Raw genomic sequence first — 24039 nt, 5'->3', positions numbered from 1 at the left:
TCTAAAAGTATGAAGCTTAAGAAAGTAAGCGAAAATTTGTATAAATAAGTCTGAGAACAGCGAAGAGCGCTCCACAAGAGGGTACGTGTCAAGATACGGAGTATATTTTCAAAAGGATACTGAAAAAGTGTTCTCATGTTATTTCGCATACTTTTTGAAGATGGTAGAGCACTAAATAAATGTTCAATCGCTTCAAAATACCCTGTGTTATTCAAACAAAGAAAAATCTATGGTCCACACTTCTCTTTATTGACTATATTTTTCAAAAAAATTTTAAGTCTTCAAAAATCTTTAAAAATTACTCTACTCAAACGAAATCGCAATCATAGCGGGAAGCCGCTTTGCTAAGTTTTCGCCGCCCAAAGCTATTTAAAACAAACAAAAGTTAAAATCATTTTCCGGAAATTTGGCAATATAGAAATTTGCATAACCAAACAAAGAAATATTAACTACGAGTATTCCATACAGACACAGCCACAGATGCCTAGCTGATGTTCGATTGCCATTTCCATTTCGGCAAATATTGTTGTTGCAATTCGTTTTTGACGCGCATACAATTTTTGCCTCGCACGTTCGACGCCAAAACGCTATAAAACCGTATCATTGAAAGCAAAGGTCAAAAAAATTCTAAAAAAAGACAAGAAAAAAACAAAAACATACCGATACCAAAAGGAAAAAAGCGGAAAATTGGGCAAAACAATTGCGGCGATTTCACAACAGCAGCAACAGCAGCTGCCACAGCCGCCAAACAGCAATGTTGGCAATGTAGCTGAGGCTATAATGCCAGCGATAAGTTGAAACAAGGAAAAATGAGTCGAATTGTAGTCGCTATCACAGCAGCATAAGCGAAAGAACAAGGGGCCAACAGTACGACGCTTACAATTGCTTTATAACGGAAAATAGCCTAAAGCCGTAGCAATGGAAATGGCAAACAAAATATACACAATAGCAACAGCAACAATGAACATAAAAATCCACTACAAATCAACACAATTGACGGCAATCAACGCGTAGGTGGGGTCTATACGCTGCGAAAATCAGAGGCCTACCTGAACGATGAACCAATGAAACAGCGTAGCACCATCGCACCCACGAAGGTGCTTAGCCTATGCGTTGTAACGGATTTTAAGCACGCACCCCAATACACGACAGCAGAAATGCACGCAAACAGGCACTTTCCGCTTTTTACACTTTGCGTTCTGCTTTCCGGCGACACGCACCAGTCAGCCAACAGTCATGCTCAGCCAGCTAAGCGCCAGCTCACGCACACTCTCAGCCGCTCCGCGCTGGCGCCATTAGCAATTTTGTGCGTGCATTCCGCAAACGCGCATCCATCGACCCCAACACACTGCTTGTGAAGCATACACCAGCCCCCCACTTACCTCGAGCACAACACCCTCCAGCGTTGGCTGTGAGATGTTCTTCATATTGCTGTGATTCAATTTGGGCGCGCTGTCGGCACGATTTCGGCCTAATGATTGATTTGATGTTTTGTTATCGGCTTTGCTCAGCACCGAATTATTGGAGGATTTGTGATTTATATCCAGTGTTGAGCGCAAAATGTCAACCTTCGAAGCGCTGCCGATGTGACTGCCGTGCCGAGGTACACGTGTTGACTCGACATTATAGCTGCTGCGGCGATGTGACAAATGGTCGTGTATATCCGCCTACGCAGGTGCAATCAAGAATTATATATTACGGTACGGCAGCAGGCCAAGGATGTCACGTTGCGTAAATGGTGTGAAATGTGCACGAACGTCGACGACGAGAAGAAAAGCAAGAATATAATGAAATAAATTAGAATTAAATTTTCGTGATTAGGCAAAGTGCCAGCGAAAGTCAGCACAAATGGAGTGTGGTAGATAATATAAGGTGGCAATACAGTTATGTTAAGAAATTAATGATTCAATTAGTAATTTTTAATTTGTTAAATTTTGTGATTTTTAAGGTTATAAAACTTTTAACTTACCCTCGAGCCACGTGGCAGTGAAGTCAAACTGCCTATCTGATTGTATTTGATCATCAAGCTTAGACGTTCCAGTGACATAGATGTGCCTTGTTCTTTTGTGGCCGGTTCGGTAAGTTTCTCAGTTTCACCATTCTCCATTGCCTCTGCTTCTTCTTCACAGTCGTCGAGGTTATGATCGAACTTACGTAACCAAGCCAGATGTAGTAGGCCGTACGCGATACCGCCTACAACAGCCAATAGACCCATATAACGGAAGGCATCTCTTGTACCAAACTGGCCGATTAGTAGACCACCGGTAAAGGAACCACTACCGCGACCTAAACACATTTAAATCACATTAAAGAAATTAATATAGTAGGATAGTATTTTTAGACAAAAGAAGTAGGCTAGATTTATCGAGCTAGCTGGTTGACCTTTAGATATTTCCCTAAGAGATTTTTGTGAAAGAAGATGGATATATAATTTTTGCTTATTCCAGCAGGTTTTCGCTCCAAATTAATCTGTTTATTGTCGTTCTGCCAAGACTCAGTCGATCATCTGATTACTCTTTATATAAGAAGAAGAAGAACTCCCGTTTTGGTCTTCTTTTTATTAATTTCTGAGAACCTTAACTATTTTTTCGTCCACAGTGGTAGGCGCTCGTGTAATCAAGAAGTCTCGTCTTGGGCTTCTTTTTTTTATCTCTGAACGCCTGAACAATTGGTCGTCCAGAATGACGCCCGCTGCCTGTTTACGCTTCGTAAATTGTCTTACGCTCATATCTTTCTCTTTCTCTTTTTCTTCTTACTCTTCTTCTTCTTTTATTCCTCTTCTTCTCTTTCTTCTTCTTCTTTTATTTTCTAATTAGACATCCTACTATCTTAGCTGAAAACGTGACGCCCCTCCGGATTTACGCTTCGTAATTTGTCATATATTCCATGCTTTCCCTTTTTCTTCTTTTCTTCCCCTTCTTCTGCTTATTATTCTTTTGTTTTCCCTCTAATTAAATCTTCTTCTAATAAGTCAATTGGCTTACTACAGAGTAAGCGAATTAAACTTACCTTTGTCCAATAATAAATATATTCGCTTAGACATAGGTATGAATACCAAAGAGTATATGAAACCTCATTTACCTTAGACTTAGAACCTTAGTCCGATAACAACTATAATGCCTTAGAAAATTAGTATGAGTATATGGAACCCCATTTAGCCCCAAATCGGTGAGATCAATTCTCATTTAGACAAAGTTTTGTAAGCAGTATTCAGAAGATTAGCAGCATCTGCTGTTCTAGAGGCTCGCTGAGGTTCTCGATCAGTATCTGATTATGAATCCTACGAATCTAATATTTCTCGTCCCAACTTCTTTATGCTACTCCCCTCAACACTTACCCAAGCTAAAATGCGCCATGCCAAGCACACCAATCAATGTGGCCAACAAGCTTTTTGGTGCCAAAATTGAGCAGTAAGTGGCCGCTGCCACCCACATCAAATGGCAAGACAGAGCCTCCATCGCTTCGAAGGAAAACACCACCAGGCATTTCTGCAGAAAAAAAAGAAAACGAAACCAAAAGGAATTAAAAGAGCAGCAAAACAAATCAAGAACGCCAGCACCACTTACTCAATGAACGAATAGCCCACGAGGCGGCCGGCATGCGAGAAGAAAGCAATGATAATCAAATTAACGTGTCCAAAGATACGGGTGATACGTTCGGCGCCATACAAGAAGGGAATACTGCTCACCGTGCCAACAGTGATGGTTATGCCTATAAATAGCCAAAGCAAGCAAATTTACCAACGTAACTACATACTGCCAAATACAAAGATTCACAGGGGAAAATAGTAAATGAATACTGGGTGGAATAGCAAGTGGAACAACATAATTTGATTGAAATCGTAATTCGATTCGATGTCACTCACGCTCCGACAGTACAAGCGAACAACCGGACTAAATGTCAGCGTTCAATTACAAATGGCATGACAGCTACACTAACTGCTTTTACTTACCGAGTAAATAATTGGGTGCGCCCAACTCCTTCAGGTATAGGAAAAGGAAACTCTCGATGAAACCCCAGAAATTGCCCAAAATGAAGAGGAAGAAGATGAACGTAATAACATGTGGCATCTTCAGTAAATTCCACAAATCCCGGAAAACATTATCTGCCGGCAATTTATCGCCCAACGGCATCATCAGCACCGAAACTGTTGAAATCACCAACAACAAATCGTAGGTATAAAAGGCAGCCGAGTAGTCGGTGTAGCCGAGACCACGCGAAAAATAATCAATCATTATGCCAGTAATTGGCGAAAAGATGGCCATGCCAATGCTGGAAAAGAGACGCTCACGTCCAAAGTCACCGCCGTACTTCTCAATCATAGTCAACGCTATGGGATCCATTATGGTGACACCGGCAGACAGCATCGTTGTGGCGAGGAATCTATTAAACGAAAACATAATCATAAACATATTAACAAATATTACAATAAAGATATCTACAGAGTTCGTCTTGGTGTGCACAAAGTTCAAAGGTGTTTTGGTTCAGATACCAAAAATCAATACGGTGTTCATTTGATTAAGTGGAAATGTAATTATTTGATCGAATCTAATCGGATTTTATGTATGCAATGTGGATAAACAGAAATCAATCGTCTAACGAAATACGAAATTGATATCACCCGGCAATAGCAATAAAAGCCACGATTGATTTTAATAAATTTCGAACTGAATGAGATCCTATAAAGTGTATAAAATGATAGTATAAATTTCAAGGAGACGAACTGATTCGATGTAGCTATGTTTGTCTAACACTCGAAATTTGTAGTGAACACTTCTCGAAACTACTAAATGGCGAAAGCAGTGCTGCGACCAAGGAAGGTGACTTAAGAACTATAAAGCCCCAGTTGATGGATTGCCGCGTGAACTGTTTAAAGTCGGTGACAAGAAGCTGAGGAAGGCACATGTTCCAGCTGCTAAGTGGGGTTGATCGTATGAATACATGCCCAATGATTGGAATGTGAGTGTACTCTGCCCTATGAATCAGTAGGGAGATGCCGCAGTCTGCGCTAGTTGTCGAGAGATCAACCTTCTTAACATGGCGTATAAGGCTCTTTCCACATTTTTGTGTGAAGGACTTAAGTCCTTTGTAAATAGACTGATAGGACCTTATCAGTGTGGCTTCTGGTCTGACAATTCTGACATTGACCAGATCTGCACAATTCTTGAAATTCTGAATAAAACCCTTGACAAACAGATTGACACACATCATCTTTCTGTCGAAGTCGCTTTCGACAGCACTTATAGAAGCTGCGTATTCGACGCCATCCGACGCCATCACGTCTGTCATGTTATAAGGCGCAGAAGAGATAAGCGAGATGAGAAATCATTTGAATATCGAAGAAAATGGTACCACGAACTATATGGGTTCTTCGGTAACATGGATATAGATATGGGGGGACAACGCAGGCAAGAGCGCCCACGCATACAATGGCAGGATCAAGTCCAGACCGACCCACAGTTGTGAGGCCGAAAAAGAAGAAGTCTGACCGTACGACCTAACCACTCCCTCAGTTTTCAGAGAACGATCTGAAATTTTGCATATATCCTTTTCTTACAAAAAAGCTGCTCATTTGTCCGCACCGCCGATATCGGACAACTATAACCCTATCGAGTTCAAGTCCTTGTATAGATTTGACAAGGTATCTTCACGAAATTTGGCAAAACTTATTATCCGAGGCATTCCTATAGTCTTGGAAGAAATTTCTCAGATCGGAATATAGCTGCAATATTAACTAACCGATGAAAATCAAAATCAATATTATATTTTAAAATCTTTTATGCCATGGAAAATGAACCAGCGAAAAGTATTAAAGCAGCCGAAGTTAACTTTTTTATCTTTATTTCTAAACTTTACAATTTTTTGATCAATATAACGTCATTATAACCTCTAATACTTGCCATTAGCAAGGTTTCGGCACACTTTACTATGTATACTTACCACAACAATTGAGCACTCACTCTGCCGTCAATAGCCATCCAGCATTCACTCACACTCACCTCAATAGAAAGTAAATCCAGAATACGCGATCATCTGATTCTTTGTAATCGGGTGGACAAATCTCTGGTGCATTCATTGTGAACACACAGCGTTGCACCATACAGCTGACAGTGCCATTTGTCAGTTGTGACATGTTGGAGCGACGCACCAGACCGCCGCAACGTAGATCCAATTCATCCAAATCGGTGACATTGATTTGCATATCCCACAGACGTTTCTCGCCGAAGCGCTGCTTGAAATCGGTCACCGTCTCATTGTCGTCCGGTTCGATTTCCATGCCTAATTGCTCAATGGGGTCAGCCAAATCAGGATGCATTTGCAGCATAAAATAGGCAGCGTCCGTGCCATCCGAATGCACCCAGCTGTTGGGGTTGTAAGTGCTGTCGTTGCCCACTTCGCCTGCCTCCACTAATTATTATTATTATTATTGTTGTTGCAATGTTGTTTTGAGTGCCAGCAATAAAAGATCATGTGAATAAAAGAAAATAAATAAATAATGCAATGCTTTGCTAAAAAAAGACACACAACTGTGTCTACAAAAGAAGCGAGGAAAATGTGTGCACGAAATAAACTTGTTAAAAGGCGCACAAATCCACACAAAGGGTACACAACGCAATGACGTGTGCGCTTTGACTCGGCAAACAACTAAGCGCGCATACACATGCACACATTCATTTGCTCCACTGGTTGATGTGTATGTGTGCAGTCTGTCCGTAAAGTCATGCATACAAATAATAATACATTGAAATGTTTGACTTTTGTGCTGAATGTTAGGGCGAGAGTAAGAATGACAGCCACACAAAAGAGAATGACAAATGCACAAACACTACGTAGTCCATCATATTCACCAACTAGAAATTCTGCATGGCAGCAACGGCCATGCATTTCAACAATAACAATTAGATGAGAATCTCACAATGGTTGGATATGACAGCAGTGGGTCTCAGCTTTTGGCGGGTGTATGTGTACGTAATGATGCAAGGTTAGTTCGAAGATTAAGCGGAAAATTTAAAGAAAGTGAGAAGTGAGAGCTTAAGTTGGTATTCTAGTCTAGAAATTTTTAAAGTTACAATCAATTTAGTGCCGTGACAACTCAACTTTGACCTCGAAGTAACTTTTTTCAATGCGTTTGTTAAAAAGTCTCAAGTTCTATATAACCGATTTACTTCAAAATCAGATAGCCAGAAGAATGAAAACCGTGGGACGATGAAGTTAATTATTTTTTTCCTTCAAAACTTTTATAAATTTCTGAAATTTCAACTGATAAAAAATTACTTTATATATGAGTTAAAATCCCGTTCAGCTACTGGTTTAAAAATTTTAACTTCTAAGAGCAAATAAGAAGACAGACAGAAAGCAAAGGAGCGCAGAATTTTTAATATAATTTATAATTTTTTTTATCAGTCCGGTTCAAATTTGATCAAATGGGACCGTGTCAAAAAAAAGAAAAGCTCTCCATATAAAGTCCAAAAGCTTTTATCTACAGAAAAGAACAAACAATTTTGTACGATGCCCTTCAATCAGAGTTTCTTTTTAATTTCAATCCTCTTCAAAATACTAATTATTTCCTTTTATAAATAGAGCAAAGGATTTTTGAATTTTTTCTATCTATTTGTAATAAGCTAGCTAATCTTGGAAAAACACTTATGTAGCTCCTAACAAATCGCTAAAATTTTTTTTGATCAGTCCTGGTCAAATTTGATCAGAGATATACTTTTCAAAAAAGATAAATATTTCTCCATATAAAGTCTGGAAACTTATATCTTCAAAAAAAAATGCAAAAAATCTAGATTTTGTACGATGCTCTTCAGAAAAAAAAAATTTTACGATGCCTTTCAATCAGAGTTTCTTTATAATTTCCATCCTCTTCAGAAAACTACTTATTTTCTTTTATAAATAGAGCACAGAATTTTTGAATTTTTTCTGTCTATTTGTAATGAGCTAGGTAATATTGGAAAAAGCTTAGCTCCTAATAAATCGCAATAATTTTTTTGATTAGTCCGGTTCAAATTTGATCAGAGGGAACCGTGTCATAAGAAGAAAAAACGATCTCCATATAAAGTCTATAAGCTTTATCTTCAGAAAAAACGCAAGCAGTCTAGTTTTTGTACGATACATTCAATCAGGGTTCCTATTTTCCATCTTCTTTAGAACACTATTTATTTTCTTTGATAAATAGAATGAGGATTTTTGTAATTTTTCCGTCTATTTGCAATAAGGCAGACTTCGTAAGAAAACTTCGCACCAGTCCGGATCAAATTTGATCATGGTGGTATATAGTGGCAATGAAAAGTTCTAACGGTTGTAAGAAATGCGTTCTTAATATTACAGTAGAGGCCCGCTAATCCGGATCAATTAAAACCGGCCCCTATCCGGAATATAACGGAGTCCGGATTACCAAAGACATATGTATGTATTAAGAAAAAATATTTATAAATTTCTGTTTGTTTATTATAACAAATAATACACATGTTCCAAAAAAAAAAAAAAACTTAAAACAATAAAGCATAAAAGCGAATGTAGTGAATAATAAATATGTGATCCGGATTAGAGAATACGGAAGGGTCATAATAGAAATTTTGAATTTTTTAAAAATGTTTGATTAAGAATTAGCGGGCCTATATTCGAATTAGTATATTATATTTTTAAAAATTCTTAGATTTTCTCGAAACATTTTAGATAGTCCGGGTCAAACTTGATCACGATGGTTGCCAGTTGCAATGAAAATTTCAAACGGTTGTAAAATGTTTGTTAAGAACTATATACGAATTACTTTGGTATTCATGCAATTTTTTACAATTCTCAGAATTTTTCACAAATTTTTGTTTAGTCTGGGTCAAATTTGATTACTGGGGTTGCCAGTTGCAATGAAAAGTTCCAACAGTTTTCAATTTTTTTTTTAAATTATATTCGAACTAGTGGCGTGTTTCACTATATTTTGGAAATTCTATGATTTTCTCAAAACTTCTCCGACCTATTAGTTGAACCGCCATCGTATTTCAACCACTAAAACATGGAATCTGTAATGCATAGAGTTTGTTATTTTCACGCCTGGCTTATATTTCTGTTCTGTTATATTTATGCATTCATACTTTGTCACTTTTCAAACACAAGTACGCACCGGCACATACATACATATGTATGTACACTGAAGCTCACACATTAGACACTTCACACTTTAGAAATGCACCAGACTACATCAATTGTCCATTTTACAAGCGTTTATGCATTCATTTATTCATTTCACACTCCCAAATACAAATAAGACGACATCAAGGCAGATAAGTTCACGCACACAACGCTGTACATACACACACGCACAGAACACCAATCTTCTAGCAGTCGTTGAAGGAGTGAGCGCTCGTGGTGAAGAGCAAAGTACACATGTATTTTGCACACATTAAATGCCTCGCACACAAGCAACCTATACTATGCATTCATGTATGTATACATGTATGCATGTATGTGTCTAAATGGCAAATAGTTAAACAAACAGTCATACTGGCATGCAGACAGGCGGACAAAGAGAAAGGCCAGAGAGTCATAAGTAAACTTGGCAGTCATGGTAACACAAGCGCAAACACACGCACACACACACATACACGCGAACTGCAACTGTCACTTACAATTCCATCCCTGCTCCAGCTCTGACAAGGCCGAAGAAGACGTCACCACCGGCGGGAACATTGTCGATGACATATTAAGTACATCTTGGAAACGGGCCACTGAGCTGGGTGTCGTGAATGCGGCCGCCGCCGCTGCTGCTGTCTCGGCGCGAGCGGCTGCCGCTGCTGCCGCCGCCGTCTCCGTTGTTGTGGTGGTCGTGCTGCGCGCTGTTGTCGTCGTCGTCGACGACAGTTTTGGTGGCGCTGCAGGTGGAGATGGAGACGTCGTACTGCCTGATGGATCCAGTATTGCTATGGCGGTTGGTGTTGGTGACTCAGCGGCGGCTGAAGCAACTATTGTTGCTGTCGTTGCGATTGTACCCATTGTCGTTGTACTCATAGTTGTAATTGTAGTGGTTGTTGTTGTTGTGGGCGCACGTTGAGTTGTCGAATAATAATCGGGCGATGGACCATATAACGAGGGTTTAGGCGACGGTTGCGTTTGCTGTTGTTGTTGCTGCTGCTCTTGCAGCAGACAATAGTCCGCACATTGACTCACAGCCAAATCAAGCTCCGGCTCTTCGGGGCATTCGCGACTGGGACAGGGTGACCACCAGACCTAGGAAGGAAAGAGCAGAACATATCAATGCGTTATAAATATACAGTTATATGTATGTCTCTCTAGTTGTAGATATATATAGATATATGTATATGTAGTGAGGAGTTGGAAAAGCAATAGCAGTTTAAAAAATCTGTGTTCGACGGCAATGTAAGTATTTTTGGCTCGCTGCGCAAATAAAAAAAAACAAACTCGAGCAAAAGCATTGAATGACAAGTGGTGAATGGTAAGAAAGGAAACTAAAGAAAAGTTATAAATACACACAAACACAAACACTGGCGTATGAACAACAATGTAGTAAATTGGTGCAGTCACCTACTTTGGTGCATGCCACATGACTTCACAAGTCGTGTGCGCTCACATTCGCAGACAATTGCGAAAACAGCTGTAATGGGAAAATGCAAGAACGAAAAGCGAACATTTAAAATTTAAATAATAATGCAATAATTTTTTTTAAAGGTTTTGGACCCATAACGCCCGCAATCCATACCGAAACTCCTCTCTTTTCGTTACTTATATTTTACCAATATTTTTCCAGACAAGGGCTTTATTTCGATCGTTCAGTTATTTGGCAGCTATATGCTTTAGTAGTCCGATTTCGGTGGTTCCGAGAAATGATGAGCTTCTTGCTGAAAAAAAGAACGTGTGTGAAATTTCAGATCGATATCTAAAAAACTGAAGGACTACTGAAGGAAAACTCACGGTTAGATCGACTCAGCTCAACACACTGTGAAACAATGGCCTGTTAGAACCTCACAACCAGAGAGAGGCTGAGATAAAAGAGCTTACTGGTTCTTTTACGATCGAACCCTGAACGCACAGTTTTTGAGCTCAAGGCTCGTATCGCCGCCCACCTATCAGAATAGTGAAAAAATAGTGAAGCTTTGTTCCGTCTTCTGTAAGCAAGCTCTCAGCATTTCTTTTCAAACGGTTTCAACATACCTACAAATCCCCCACAACTATGGAGGGGCTAGCATTATTGATGACAAAAAGCTCACTGGATCTCTCACGTATCTGTTACCATTCTACTGATAACAGATCAGGCCACTGTTCCGTGCTTGCTCATCAGTTTTACAAGTGCCTTCGATTCTGCTATGGCATGACACCCATACTAACTTTATTACAAAGATGACATTGATAACGAGGTTAGGCATTAATTAACCAACCGAGAATACATGGCTAGTGAGCTCAGAGTTATTACCGTCGCCCGAGTGGATAGTCACTTCTTTGAAGAAGGCTGCACTTCAGAGCTGTAAGTCTACCCCTTACTTAATAACAACTTAACGGCTTGAAAAACACTACATTAATCTGGAAGTCTGAAGAAGTTGATAGACATACCTTGACAATTTATCCCTCCACCAACATTCCCTTCAAGCTTTGATCCATCCGTAAAAAAGCTCACTGTCCCTCACTTCCAAGGGTTTCTGCCTACCCGCTATTTCCTAGCAAGCATGTGTTGGGCGGTTAATCTAGATTATCATTGCACTTAAATTCTGATATTAGTAGCCCAACTAGAAATACTTCTCATTGTTCTGTCGATAAACTTGAGAACATCATTTAGAAATGCAACGATTTCTTAAAATTCTGAATTTATCTTGGCTTTTACTATTATTTCCACCATTGTTCATGCATAATTACTGTCTATAAAGTTTATTTGATAAATTGGTCTTTATCCTTTGTGAGAACGTAAAAAACATCGACGTCGCAAACCGCGTTGTACAAGTCTGTGTAGAGCACGATACAGGCTTGTCTTCTTATTGCACGCTAAGTCAATCCAACTTATGTTACTCTACGCCAATTCATTCTAGATCAAGTCGATTCATCGAATAAGATACCAGCATATGGTAAACCATCAAACTTACTGTGATAAATGCAAAACTGACATATTGTGCGAGCAACAACACTGTAATCACCCGGGAAGTGGATAGTAAAAAATGCAGATAAAAACAACAATGCTGCGTTGCGCAAAATCTACAATAGCGTCGTACGAATGCCATAAACCACATATGCATAAGTGCAGCCCTTTGCACCCAGCAGGTAAATGCCGAAAGGCCACACAAATCCGTAGTTCAGTACTTGGATAACTACACAAAATTATGGCCAGCAAATTATAGAAAAATAACTATAGCAATCAGCTTTAAGTTTAAAAAAACAAATCGACAGTGGCGTCGTCTGAACGTGACATCTTCGCTTTCTACATATTTCTACTCAAAAGCTAACAGACTTGACGCACTCGTGCTGAACCAGTTTCGAACGAGTGCTTTGCTTTGGAAGGTAAAAATATTGCAAATTCAGCCACTGACAAATGCTTCCACCATAAATTTGTATTCATATGTTTTCATAGACTTGCATGCACTCCATACTTACACACTCCTGCTTACTCCACTGCCGCTACTTGCGTTACGGTTTTTATTGCTAATGTTGCTATTTATGTCTTGGCAAGATTTTATAATGCGGCCAGCTTTGCGCAGTGTTGTGGCTTTTCGAGTGGCATGCCAACAATTCGGTAGTATTTTTACAAGCCACTCGACATTTTAGCCTTTTCCAGGTCGCAACGCATACCCCTTTCTTATAAGCACACACGCACACATGCATACAAGTGTAAGAGTTTATGTGGGATTTTTATGAGAGCGGAGATATTTTTATGCACATTGTATGATATTACATAAGTAGTTGTTGTTGTAAGCGTATGCATAGCATATCACTGCATATAATTTGCATAGAAATGGAGCTTCTGTAAAATGCTGCAATATTGAAACCAATCTGGACATGTGTGAAGATAAGCCTCTGTGAAATGATGCATAAAATGAAAATTGTTTCTAGAAGAAGTTTTTTAAATAGGGTATTCTAGCCTTGATGCGACATTTTTTTGGAAATTGATAAAAAAGTAATTCCAATTTTTGCTATCAGTTTTATTCAGAGTTCAAGAATCCTCGTCATCAGGATTTCTATTCTTGTGACCATTTGGAAAATAGAACAATGCTAGCTTCTTGATTACAACAAAAGCCATAATCGTATGAACAAAGAAAGCTTCAAGAAGTTACATAAAATGCTGGCTTCTTCTTCTTTATTGGCGTAAACACCCCTTACGTGATTATAGTCGGGTTTGCAACAGTGCGCCAGTCGTTATTTCTTTTCGCTGGAGCCAATTTGAGATTACAACTGTAGCCAGGTATTTCTCCACCTGGTCTTTCCATTGGAGAAGAGGTCTTGCTCTTTCTCTGCTTACCTCGACGGCTACTGCTACGAATACTTTCAGAACTGGAATGCTTTCAACCATTCACCGGTATTCGCCGTTGCCAATGCGCAAAGGACATTAATCTTCCGCCTCTCTCTCGAAAACACGTAACGCTGACTCATCAGATATTGTTATCGTCCACGCCTCCAAACCATACAGCAAGACGGGGATGATGAATGACTTGTAGAATTTGGTCTTTGTTCATCGAGAGAAGACTTTATTTCTCATTTGCCTACTCAGACCGAAGTAATATTTGTTGACGAAAGTTATTCTGTGTTGGATTTCGAGGCTAATGAAGTTATGACTGTCAACAGTGACGTGGGTGCCTAGTCGCGAGTGTGACGACTGTTTGTTTGATGACAAGAGATATTTCGTCTTGACCTCGTTCACTACCAAACCCATTTGCTTTGCTTCATTGTCCAACCTGGTGAAGGCAAGATTAACGGCAAGGATTATTAAGATCAATGATATCAATATCATCAGCCAGCAACTGTGCACTCTTATAATAGACCTTTCACGGGACTGCTTGAATATCTGGTCAGTTGTTGACAGCTTTCATTTTTCGTACATTCGATAGAACTTCATATATGATGGTGAGGAGGCTTATCCCACGGTAGTTGGGGCAGAGTAGGGGATCGTCCTTTTTGTGGATTGTGCAAAGCACACTCCGAACATATTCTACAAAGAAGCTGTTGGCAATCGATCGGCACCCGCCGATTGGTTGTTCTTCAGACGGGTTATTGCTATTCGAACTTCTTCATAGTCGAGCAATGGAACATCTGCTCCATGGTCATCGATTGGAGAATCGGGTTCGCCTTCTCCTGTCGTTATGTTTTCACTGCCATCCATCAGGCTGGAGAAGAGTTCCCTTCATAATTTTAGTATACTCTTCACATCAGTCACTAAATCACCTCTGAGAGTTCTACAAGAGTACGCTCTGGTCTTGAAACCTTTTGCTAGAAGCCGCATCTTTTCGTAGAATTTTTGAGCATTATCCCTGTTGGCCAGCTTATCAAGCTTTTCGTACTCACGCATTTCGTCTTGAGGCAAGGTAATGTTTACATATAGTATATACAGGGGTACACACATCTTACATTTATTTATACATACATACATACATACACACTTATATATATGTAAATATATATTTTTGGTTTTCAAATCTAAATAACAAAAACTCTCACCACAACAAGTGCAATGTAGACTCAACAGCTCAGCGGCCTAATTGTCTTGGAGCTTTAAATGCCAAAGCCAATTTGGCCCGTGACAAGACTTAGGAAAATATAATTCAACAAAATGTCAATTTAAAGTTAAGTTTTCAATGTACAAATAAATAAAATTAAAATTGACTTAAGGATGAAAAATTGACTTTTACAGCCGTAACTTATGCATTGAGATGAATATTGTAAGAATTCGATAAAGCAATTTTTCACATGGATTTGCGTGCATCTTGAACTGTCACAACGAATATTGTTGCATTGGAAATGTCGGCAAAACGGAAGACGATTTTGGAAAATACAAGAAAATGCAGCAACTATGTTTAAAGGAAAATGTGTGGTACAGAAGCCAACGGGAATGGAAATATGTATGTATGCTTTAGTATCCTTTAAATGTGTGTTTATGTCTTTTGAATCCGTGTATGTATCTTTTGCATATGTGTATGTGTCTTCAAATATGCATGTGTGCGAGTATCTTTAAACATGCCTTTGCAATTGTAAATACAGTATTGTACATAAATATGTAGACCTCAGAAAATTCATTAGAATTCGCTTGACACACACGAAATTTTCAAGCATATTTGAGAGATTAATATTTGCAAGGACATGCTTTAGCAAACAAATCACAAATTTCAGCAGAAAATATTTTTAATAAATGCATGTTTTCGGACTAAGAATTTTATTATAAGCAAACATGAAATACGAGTATACATATGTGCAATATATGTCTCTATATACATATATACTTTTATATTTTCCCATATACATAAATATAAATACAATATATGTATACATATGTATTTTCACATATAAAATCTACCTTGAACTCAAACAAATACTGCGAAAGGTAAATAAATAATATATTACAATGTATTATATATGGCAATTGTGCAGACTAACGGTTTGTTCGTTCGTTTCGAAGCAGCACAATGCCAGCGAACGCTTCACATTTATTATCCCTGCCAAAATTTATGCTGCAGTGCGTACTTATGTAATCGCAGTAGCGCAGCATATACGGCAAAATTGATTTGAACACACTCACACAGGCTTTCCACGAAAGTCAATCGCAAAAGGAAGCTGCTTATTTGTTTGTGTGTGCGTGCGTGCTTGTAATGTCAGTTCAATAAGACGCCCTCGTATGTTTATTTCATTTTTATTGCATTTGCGCCGATAAGTATGCTAACTCGTGTAAAGGCATAACGGTAAGTCTACACAACGTCTGTCCAGTGGCTGAATAAACATTTCTATTTGGAAAAACATGTGTGCGAAGCTGTTTATATGTGTGTTTGTGGGCGTGTGTGATTGAGACTGTCGCATATGTCTGTGACAAGCATAAAAGTCGTTACAAGCCAATAACCATGGCCAAAGTCCAATACCAATAGCTAACAGCTCATATACGGAAAGAAAATTTGTTTTCGGTTCTTATACCGTTAACAGGGTAAATTAAGCTTGCCACGATGTTTGTAGCAGCCAAAAGGAAACGTCGGAGATCCCGTAAAATATATATCGCAATTTTTAGCTTGACAAGCAGAGTCGATTTGACTATGTACTTACGTCTATATATACTAGTCCTTCAGTTTTCAAAAGCGATCTGAAATTGTCATAATCTTCTCAGGAAGCTGCGCATTTGTCGGAACCGTCGATATCGGACGACTACAGCTGTCATACAAACTGAACGATCGAAATCAAGTCCTTGTATGAAAAACTAGTTTATTAGTCAAGATATTTTGATGAAATTTGGCATGTGTTATTGTCCAAGATAATGTTGCAATCATCCAAGAAATTGTTTAGATAGGACTACTATAGCTTATAGCTGCCATACAAACTGACCGATCAAAATCAAATCCTTGTATTGAAAACTCTTTTATTTGTCAAGATATCTTAACGAAATTTGGCATGTATTACTATCCAAGCCTACAATACAATCCCTGAGTAAATTTTTCAAATCGTAGCACTTTAGCATGTAGCTGCCATATAAACTGTACGAAAAATATAAAGTTCTTGTATGAAAAAAAGTTTTAATTGAAAAAATATCTTCACGAAATTTGGCAGGGGTTGTTTTTCAAGGCAGCACTATGATATCGGAAAATATTTTCGAGATCGGACTACCAAAGCATATAGCTGCCATACAAACTGAACGAACAAAATTAAGTTGTAAGGAAACTTCATTATTTGTGAAGGGTATTCCAGCTTCGATGCGGCATAAGCTAACGTTTTTTTTTTTTCTTTTGTTTTATTTTTTTATTATGTGTTTCCACATTTCGTATTTGGCCATAAATTTGGCCAAGCATGTAATTTCGATTAAATTACTGCATAAAATAAATAAACGTTTCACATTGTTAATAATGTATGGCTCTAAGCATGCATGTATGTGTGTTGAAATCTATGTGTATGTGTGCTTACATATTTAAATAGTTTTCGTTGATGCTCTTTTGCTTTTCTCCCCTGATTTTCGCAGCTATTTAGCCGCGTGTGATTTCATAGAGCAGTTATGCTTTCAAGTGCAATGAGTTGTGAGTGCTTTTCGTATGAGCTATTTGTTGTTGTTGCGCATACCAATGTATTTATGCACGTGTGCGTGTATGCGTAAAATTGTCATTTTTTCGGCTTTGCGCATTTTTGCCGTTTTTTTCTGGTTTATTATGATTTTTGTTTATGTGGAAAACTGCCCATGGTGAAAATGATCAAACTACCGTTGTAAATAAATGCTTGATTAGCGTTTTATACTTTTATGTTTTCGTTATTTCACTCAATTTACCATTGAATCTGATTTGGGTAAAACTATTTGGCGAGTTTTTCGCCGCATTTTTAGTTTTTTGCGTGGCTACATATGTATCTAAGCTGATGGCATAAAATCATTGATAACCACTTAAATGATATTTGAAACGGGAATTAGTGTGATTGCATTTTAAAAAAATCATTTGCAATGCATGTGGCTTGGAATTATTGAAACTGTTTTTCGTTTCGAAAAATATATTGCAAATGTATGATATTATTAAAATTATTATTGAAATAAGCTAAAACACATTGTTGCTTCACTTCATTTTTTAATAAATTTTTTATTTTTTTCAAAAGTTGCCTTTAAAAAAATATTCAATTAAATATTAATAATACGCTTTATTCATTTAGACATTGCGGTTTCTTTTTTTTTTTTTTGTAAATAATATGACAGCTGTGAGCTGTAAACTGTAAATATAATTCACATGTTTTAAAATAAAAAAGGTTTTAAGCTTCACTTAGTAATACTTTACACTAATTGATCAATACGAGTATTATGAAAGTTTCTTTGATGATTTTCCATAAATCCTAAACGTTTTTTGAATTACCATTAACGAACTGTTGACAGAGTTTGAACGTCATTCAAAAGTGTGCTCGGCAAATTAATTTGATATAAGATATACATATATATACTGGGTGAGCCAAGTAGTAGTAAATTTTGTTGCCTGAGTCGTGTCAAACTGTCGCGTTATTTTTGTTGCACGCCTGAACAGCGTTTACAAATTGTTCCACTTTATTACGAAAATTCACGTTCTGTAAAAAATGTGTTTCACGCGCTATTCATAACACCATCACCCATCTTGAGACCCAGCATTCATTATTGGATAATATTTGACCGAATAGATCACGTACAGTACGCAGTGAAGAAATTATAGCAGCCGCAGCTGAGGGTGCATACGAAGACTGTGTAGAGCCGATTCGTCGCTGTTTACAGCAACTCGGGCTGACGTATGGAACGATCTGGTGCATTCAACGTCGAGATCTTAAATTAATTAAAATACAACTTGTGCAAGAACTGAAGCCGTTCGACCTTCTCAAGCGACTTGAAAAGTTCCAAGAAGATCAGACGTTTTCGAGTCAAACTTTGTTCAGCGCTGAAGCTCATTTCAGTCTAAATGGATACGTAAGAGAAGGCAAAACTGCCGCATTTGAGACAAAGAGTAACCTAGAGATATTCAGGAGCTGCCATTTCATCCAGAAAAAACAACTTATTGGTGTGGTTGTGGTTTTCAAAAATAATCCCGGTGAACACGTAACTGACAATGGCGACCGTTATCGCGCCATGATTATCAACTATTTGATGCCTCAAATTGAAGCCCGTGATCTCGGCGACATTTTGTTTGAACAAGACGACGCCACTTCCCACACATCGCATCAATTAATGGATTTACTGAGAGAACACTTCGGTGTGCAGATAATTTATTGTGTTGGGCCGGCCTATTTACCACCAATATCGTGTGATATTACACCGTTAGACTTTTTCCTGGGGGTATATGTAAAGTCTAAAGTCTTCAGACGATCCCATTTCGATTTAGGCAAAACACATTCAGTATACAGACCTCTTGTGCATGCTCGATACTGCAGTAAAACTGCTGAAAAGATTATTGAAGCTTCGCGTCATAGCCGCCACAAACAATGGTGGTGGAGAGCATGGCTTTAGAGCAGCCAGGTCCCCCATCGGAGCCGTTGAGGAAGCCTATCGAAGAACAACTTTTCGAAGCCAACAGCAAATATAAGAAACGCATTCGAAATGTGCAAAATGGGTCAATATGATAAACGGATTAGAAATCCGCCCTCCACTTGGTGAAAACGATATCTAGCTATCTTAAAGACAGGGATCTACTAAGCGATATAAGTGACAACCCTCAAAGAATAGAAATCATCTCTGAATCAGCGCAGGGATCCATACCTTTGGAACACCAACTACGACGGAACGTTAAACGTCAAAACGCTAGGCGACAGCCAACTCGTTGGTTAAGCGAACGACATCGCCACCATCATAACAACTCGTAATACTGACATATCCATAGCCAGACTAATACAAGTTCTGCTGCGAAAACAGATATATAGTTGAAATCACATGGCCTTAGGCTAGCCGCGGTAAAAACCGAGCTAATCCCGCTTACCAGGATAAACATCCAGCTGGAGATGCACATGCAAGTTCAGACTCAAAACTGAGAAACTCCTCAGCTTATGGCAAATACTGGAGGTTGGCTTGCAAATAGAAGGAAATTGCTCATGCATACAGTACAATCAGTACTATATTTGGTAGTGAAATATTGACCGATACATTAAACGTGAAGCATAGACGGAAAGTGCTTGCTAAGGTGAGGACAGCAGCTCGGAGTGCCTCCTCCTCCGCAGCGCTTGTGATAACCTGCGTCATCCCAAAAGAAATACTCACAAAGGAGAAAAGACAACTCTTGTTATGGAAGAAAGAATGACTAGAAATTCACATGCCTACAAGACAACAGGCGAGGAAGCAACACTTGAACTCTGGCAAGATCGATTGAAAAGTCAGCTCAAAAAAAGATGAACCGCCAAACTGATCAAAGATATAGAGATGTGTGAAAGTAGACACGGCGAGGTAAATAACTACTTAACACAGATACTGTTGGGACACGGCTATTTCCGTAAAAACCTGTACAACATAAGAAAAACAGAAACGAACCACTTGACGATGCAAAACATACGTTTTTGTGCAAGCACGAAGAACATTAGAAAACAAAGTTGGACAACTAGATACGCAGAATCGAATTGAAAAATGATAGTGGTGGAAACTGGCAGTAAATTGCCTTGAACGTCGAATATGTTTTTCTTCTTTTTTGTTGGCCTAGAAATCGCTTACGCGGTTATAGTCGAGTTACAACAGCGCGCCACTCGTTCTTCCTTTTCGCTGTTTGGTGCCAATTGGAGATTCCAAGAGTAACCAGGTCTTTCTCCACCTGGTCTCTCCAACGGAGTGGAGGTTTTCCTCTTCATCTGCTTCCTCCAGCAGGTACGGCGTCGGATACTCTCAGAACTGGAGTGTTTTCATCAACAAGACCTAGCCACCCTCGCCGCTGTTTCTTACTGCGAAATTTGGCGTTACCAAGGTGCAAAAATCCATAATTCTTCAACAGAAACTTTCTTTTGAAAGCTCGTAACGCCAACTCATCAGATGCTATCACTGTTTATGCCGCTGCACCATTTAGCAGGACGGGCTGGGTACAAAATCGTAGACATCCCTGGACGCTGGGAGAGTAGAAACTGCTCCGCAATGGGTCCATCATGGAAACCTTGCCCCGAAGTAATGCGAAAACTGTCGCGGGGTATGAGAAAAATCCATGACAGAACCGGGGAGTATTTTCGTGGATACACTGCTCACGTAGGTTGACGATTCCAATATGGTAGATCTAAAAACCATAAAACAAAAGATAAAAAAAAAAACTGTCCCAACAGAGTTTCTGTATACTTTTTAATGATATAAGCCAGGTAACTTTTTTCAAGTTTCTCTTTTTGCTCTCAAAAGTGTATAATGGAAATCCTTCAATTTTACGGAAATTAGTGTGTTTCTTTTAATATAAAAAAAAATCTTCAAAATTTCACTCCCATTATCATACCTGATAGTAATTCAAATTCTATCATTCTATCAATTATATGAACTAATTATATAAATTCATATAATTCATCAGCTGCTTAAATCTTCATTTTCTTCATTATACATAGTCTTATAGTACTCGAACACCTAAGCAATTGAGCAACAATTCAACCGCGTGCAGCTCAACATACCACATCTCAACAAGGCTTTTCTATTGAAGCCTGAATTGATTGAATTTTCACCTTGCTCTGAAGCACATGCGCTTAGCAATACACATTCATACATATGTACATACACGCTTAAGAGTGTTAGATGCAAGCTAGTGTGCGGTAATCAGTTGCAACTTCAATATCGACTCACAACAAAAGTGGCAAAATGCAAAACAATGGCTAAGATGAAAATCCTACACACCAATTACGCATGGCACAAAAGGTTAAAACGCAGCACCAAAACAGCAACAATATTAATGAGCATTGTCGGTGAAGACAAAGCGAACAACCGCAATTTCATCGGAGAAAAGCATGCTGGAAGACGCACATTCATATGAACGGAATCAGACTTATGCATACGTGGAGCATATTTGTCTATTGTAGTTCAGTGTGTAGTCGTTGGCCACTCCATGGACTTTGCGAGCCTTTACCAGTTGGGCTTGTACAAAGAAAGCACGTATATATGTATGTACGGACATATTTACCGCTCAACCACATAAATTGTTGTAATTAAAAGGAATTTCTGAAAGCACTCATTTCTGATAGCAAAAGAGCTCGGCGAGTGTCGTGAATCTTGTGGGGAATTTACGTAATGAATGTAAGGCATGTCAAGGCTGGTTTCAGAATGAAAATTTGTGTACGTGGAAGAAAATTGTTGAAGAAATGTGCAGACTTTTGAGATAACAAAACATGAGTTAATTCAGAATGTAACTAAAAATCTTGTTGCTTTTTTCATTGGAGTGTTTTTTACGTGGCGGGTCCCAAACGCAGCGCACAACCCTATGAGGGGATGTTTCGCCTTCTCACTTTAACTCGCCTTCAAACGGATGTTCTTAGGCTACCCAGAGGATACTTGGTCAAAGAACGGAAGTCGTGAGCTGCTTGAGTCATATGTAAAAGAATCGTTTCTGGCCACTCCCAAGTGAATGGCGATCAGAGAACTTTCCTCATTTGAGTGAACTTCTACACATGACTCCATCCTCCAGGGTCTGGCAGTGAACGAGGGCAAGACGAAATATCTCCTGTCATCAAACAAACAGTCGTCGCACCCGCGACTTGGCAGTCACGTCACTGTTGACAGTCATAACTTTGAAGTTGTAGATAATTTCGTCTATCTTGGAACCAGCGTAAACACCACCAACAATGGCAGCCTAGAAATCCAACGCAGAATAACTCTTGCCAACAGGTGCTACTTCGGACTGAGTAGGCAATTGAGAAGCAAAGTCCTCTCTCGACAAACAAAAAGCAAACTCTATAAGTCACTCATAATTCCCGTCCTGGTATATGGTGCAGAGGCTTGGACGATGTCAACAACGGATGAGTCGACTTTGCGAGTTTTCGAGATAAAGGTTATGCGGAAGATTTAGCGCCCTTTGTGCATTGGCAATTGCGAATATCGCATTCGATGGAACAATGACTGGCGCGGCTGTCGTTAACTCGGCTATAATCGCGTAAGCGGTGTCTACGCCAATTAGGAAGAAGAACCAAAAATCTTAAGCATTACGCAGGTTTGAGGAAAGAGGAAAAAATATTGAAGGACCGATGGATCGAAGGCCTGGCTTCGCTTGGAATATTTTCTCCACGTAGTGAAGAGAAGTAAAATGACTGGCGCGCGGTTGTTAACTCGGCTATAATCGCGTAAGCGGTGTCTACGCCAATTAAGAAGAAGAACCAAAAATCTTAAACATTATTGGGTTTGAGGGCCGACAAGAGCGTTTTAAAAATATTGAAGATCGATAATCGAGCCACAACTAGTATTTTCTGTAATAATATTTCAGGTATACCTTCTGGAGGCCATAAAGCTATCTGAAAACCGGCAGTAAAATCGGTACTGCAATTTCCCTTATGTCTAAAGCAGAAATAAATATGCCTTCCCGACAACAAATGATCGATTTTAACGTTTCTAGCAGTTATGCTCTCTCCGAATTCTCCCCAAAAACAAACGTTCAAACGAACTTTGCAAAAATCATGTTAATTCTCTCTTGACACTGGCAACTTCTGTAGGTTTTTGCCGAAAGTAACCAAAAAACTTTAACATCACTGGTTTTGAGCGCCAGCATGCGCCGGCAGCCGTACAATGCAGCAGCCAGCTTTTAGTCCACCAAGGAAAATGAAATACCAAAGGCAATCAACCGAAAAGGAGAAAAGCGAGCAGCATGAGACAAAGGGCTGATGTTGTAGTGGCATTACCATGCGGATAACACACACAAATAACACATATACACATGTATGTATGTATGTATGTATGTATACCACAGGTATGCAGTATGCGCTGGAAGCACTTTGTACCTACAAAGCGTGTAAGTTGGTAAAACAATGAAATTAACGGTACATGGCATGTTGAATACTTCTGTGTGATTGTTGAACGGAGATGTGGAGATGGATGAGTAAATATTCAAGTGCTGTGCAACTCACCTCTATATCGCCAGTATCAGGATGGCGCATAACAAACGCCGATGGCACAATACCTGGAATCTCCTGTTGCGGTATAAACAAGAGCGAGTGATGGAAAAGTGCATTCAGCAGCAAACTCATTATGACGACCGGTTTGTACTTGCCAAATTTATCGACAAGGAAACCTGCAGAAACCATATGGAGAGAGAGAGAGAGAGGAGTGTAAAGAAAATGAAGAGTGAAAATTTTAATACATTTAATTAAGATAGTAATTAAATCAAATATCGTACAATTTGCAAGCAATGTAGATCAGTCAATTGCTACGAGTAAAAGTTAATGGATTTTAATGAAATTGTCTGTATTAATGTTACAATGCAATATACTTTGCCGTCATGGCAT

General features: G+C 39.0%; 1 protein-coding gene across 1 annotated transcript in view; it reads right to left on the bottom strand.

Moving 5' to 3' along the window:
• LOC126754245 (uncharacterized) overlaps positions 1-24039 on the bottom strand; it is a 51306-nt gene that overhangs the window by 9628 nt on the left and 17639 nt on the right. Inside the window, 9 exon segments of the mRNA XM_050466242.1 lie at positions 1383-1667; positions 1970-2286; positions 3338-3466; positions 3469-3488; positions 3567-3711; positions 3953-4383; positions 6000-6408; positions 9627-10224; positions 23662-23825. Of these exon segments, the coding sequence (XP_050322199.1) occupies positions 1383-1667; positions 1970-2286; positions 3338-3466; positions 3469-3488; positions 3567-3711; positions 3953-4383; positions 6000-6408; positions 9627-10224; positions 23662-23825 (2498 nt within the window).

The sequence above is a fragment of the Bactrocera neohumeralis genome, chromosome 3, assembly GCF_024586455.1.
Source record: "Bactrocera neohumeralis isolate Rockhampton chromosome 3, APGP_CSIRO_Bneo_wtdbg2-racon-allhic-juicebox.fasta_v2, whole genome shotgun sequence".
In the NCBI taxonomy this organism is placed as follows: domain Eukaryota; kingdom Metazoa; phylum Arthropoda; class Insecta; order Diptera; family Tephritidae; genus Bactrocera; species Bactrocera neohumeralis.
This window is presented reverse-complemented; position numbering and strand designations above follow the sequence as displayed.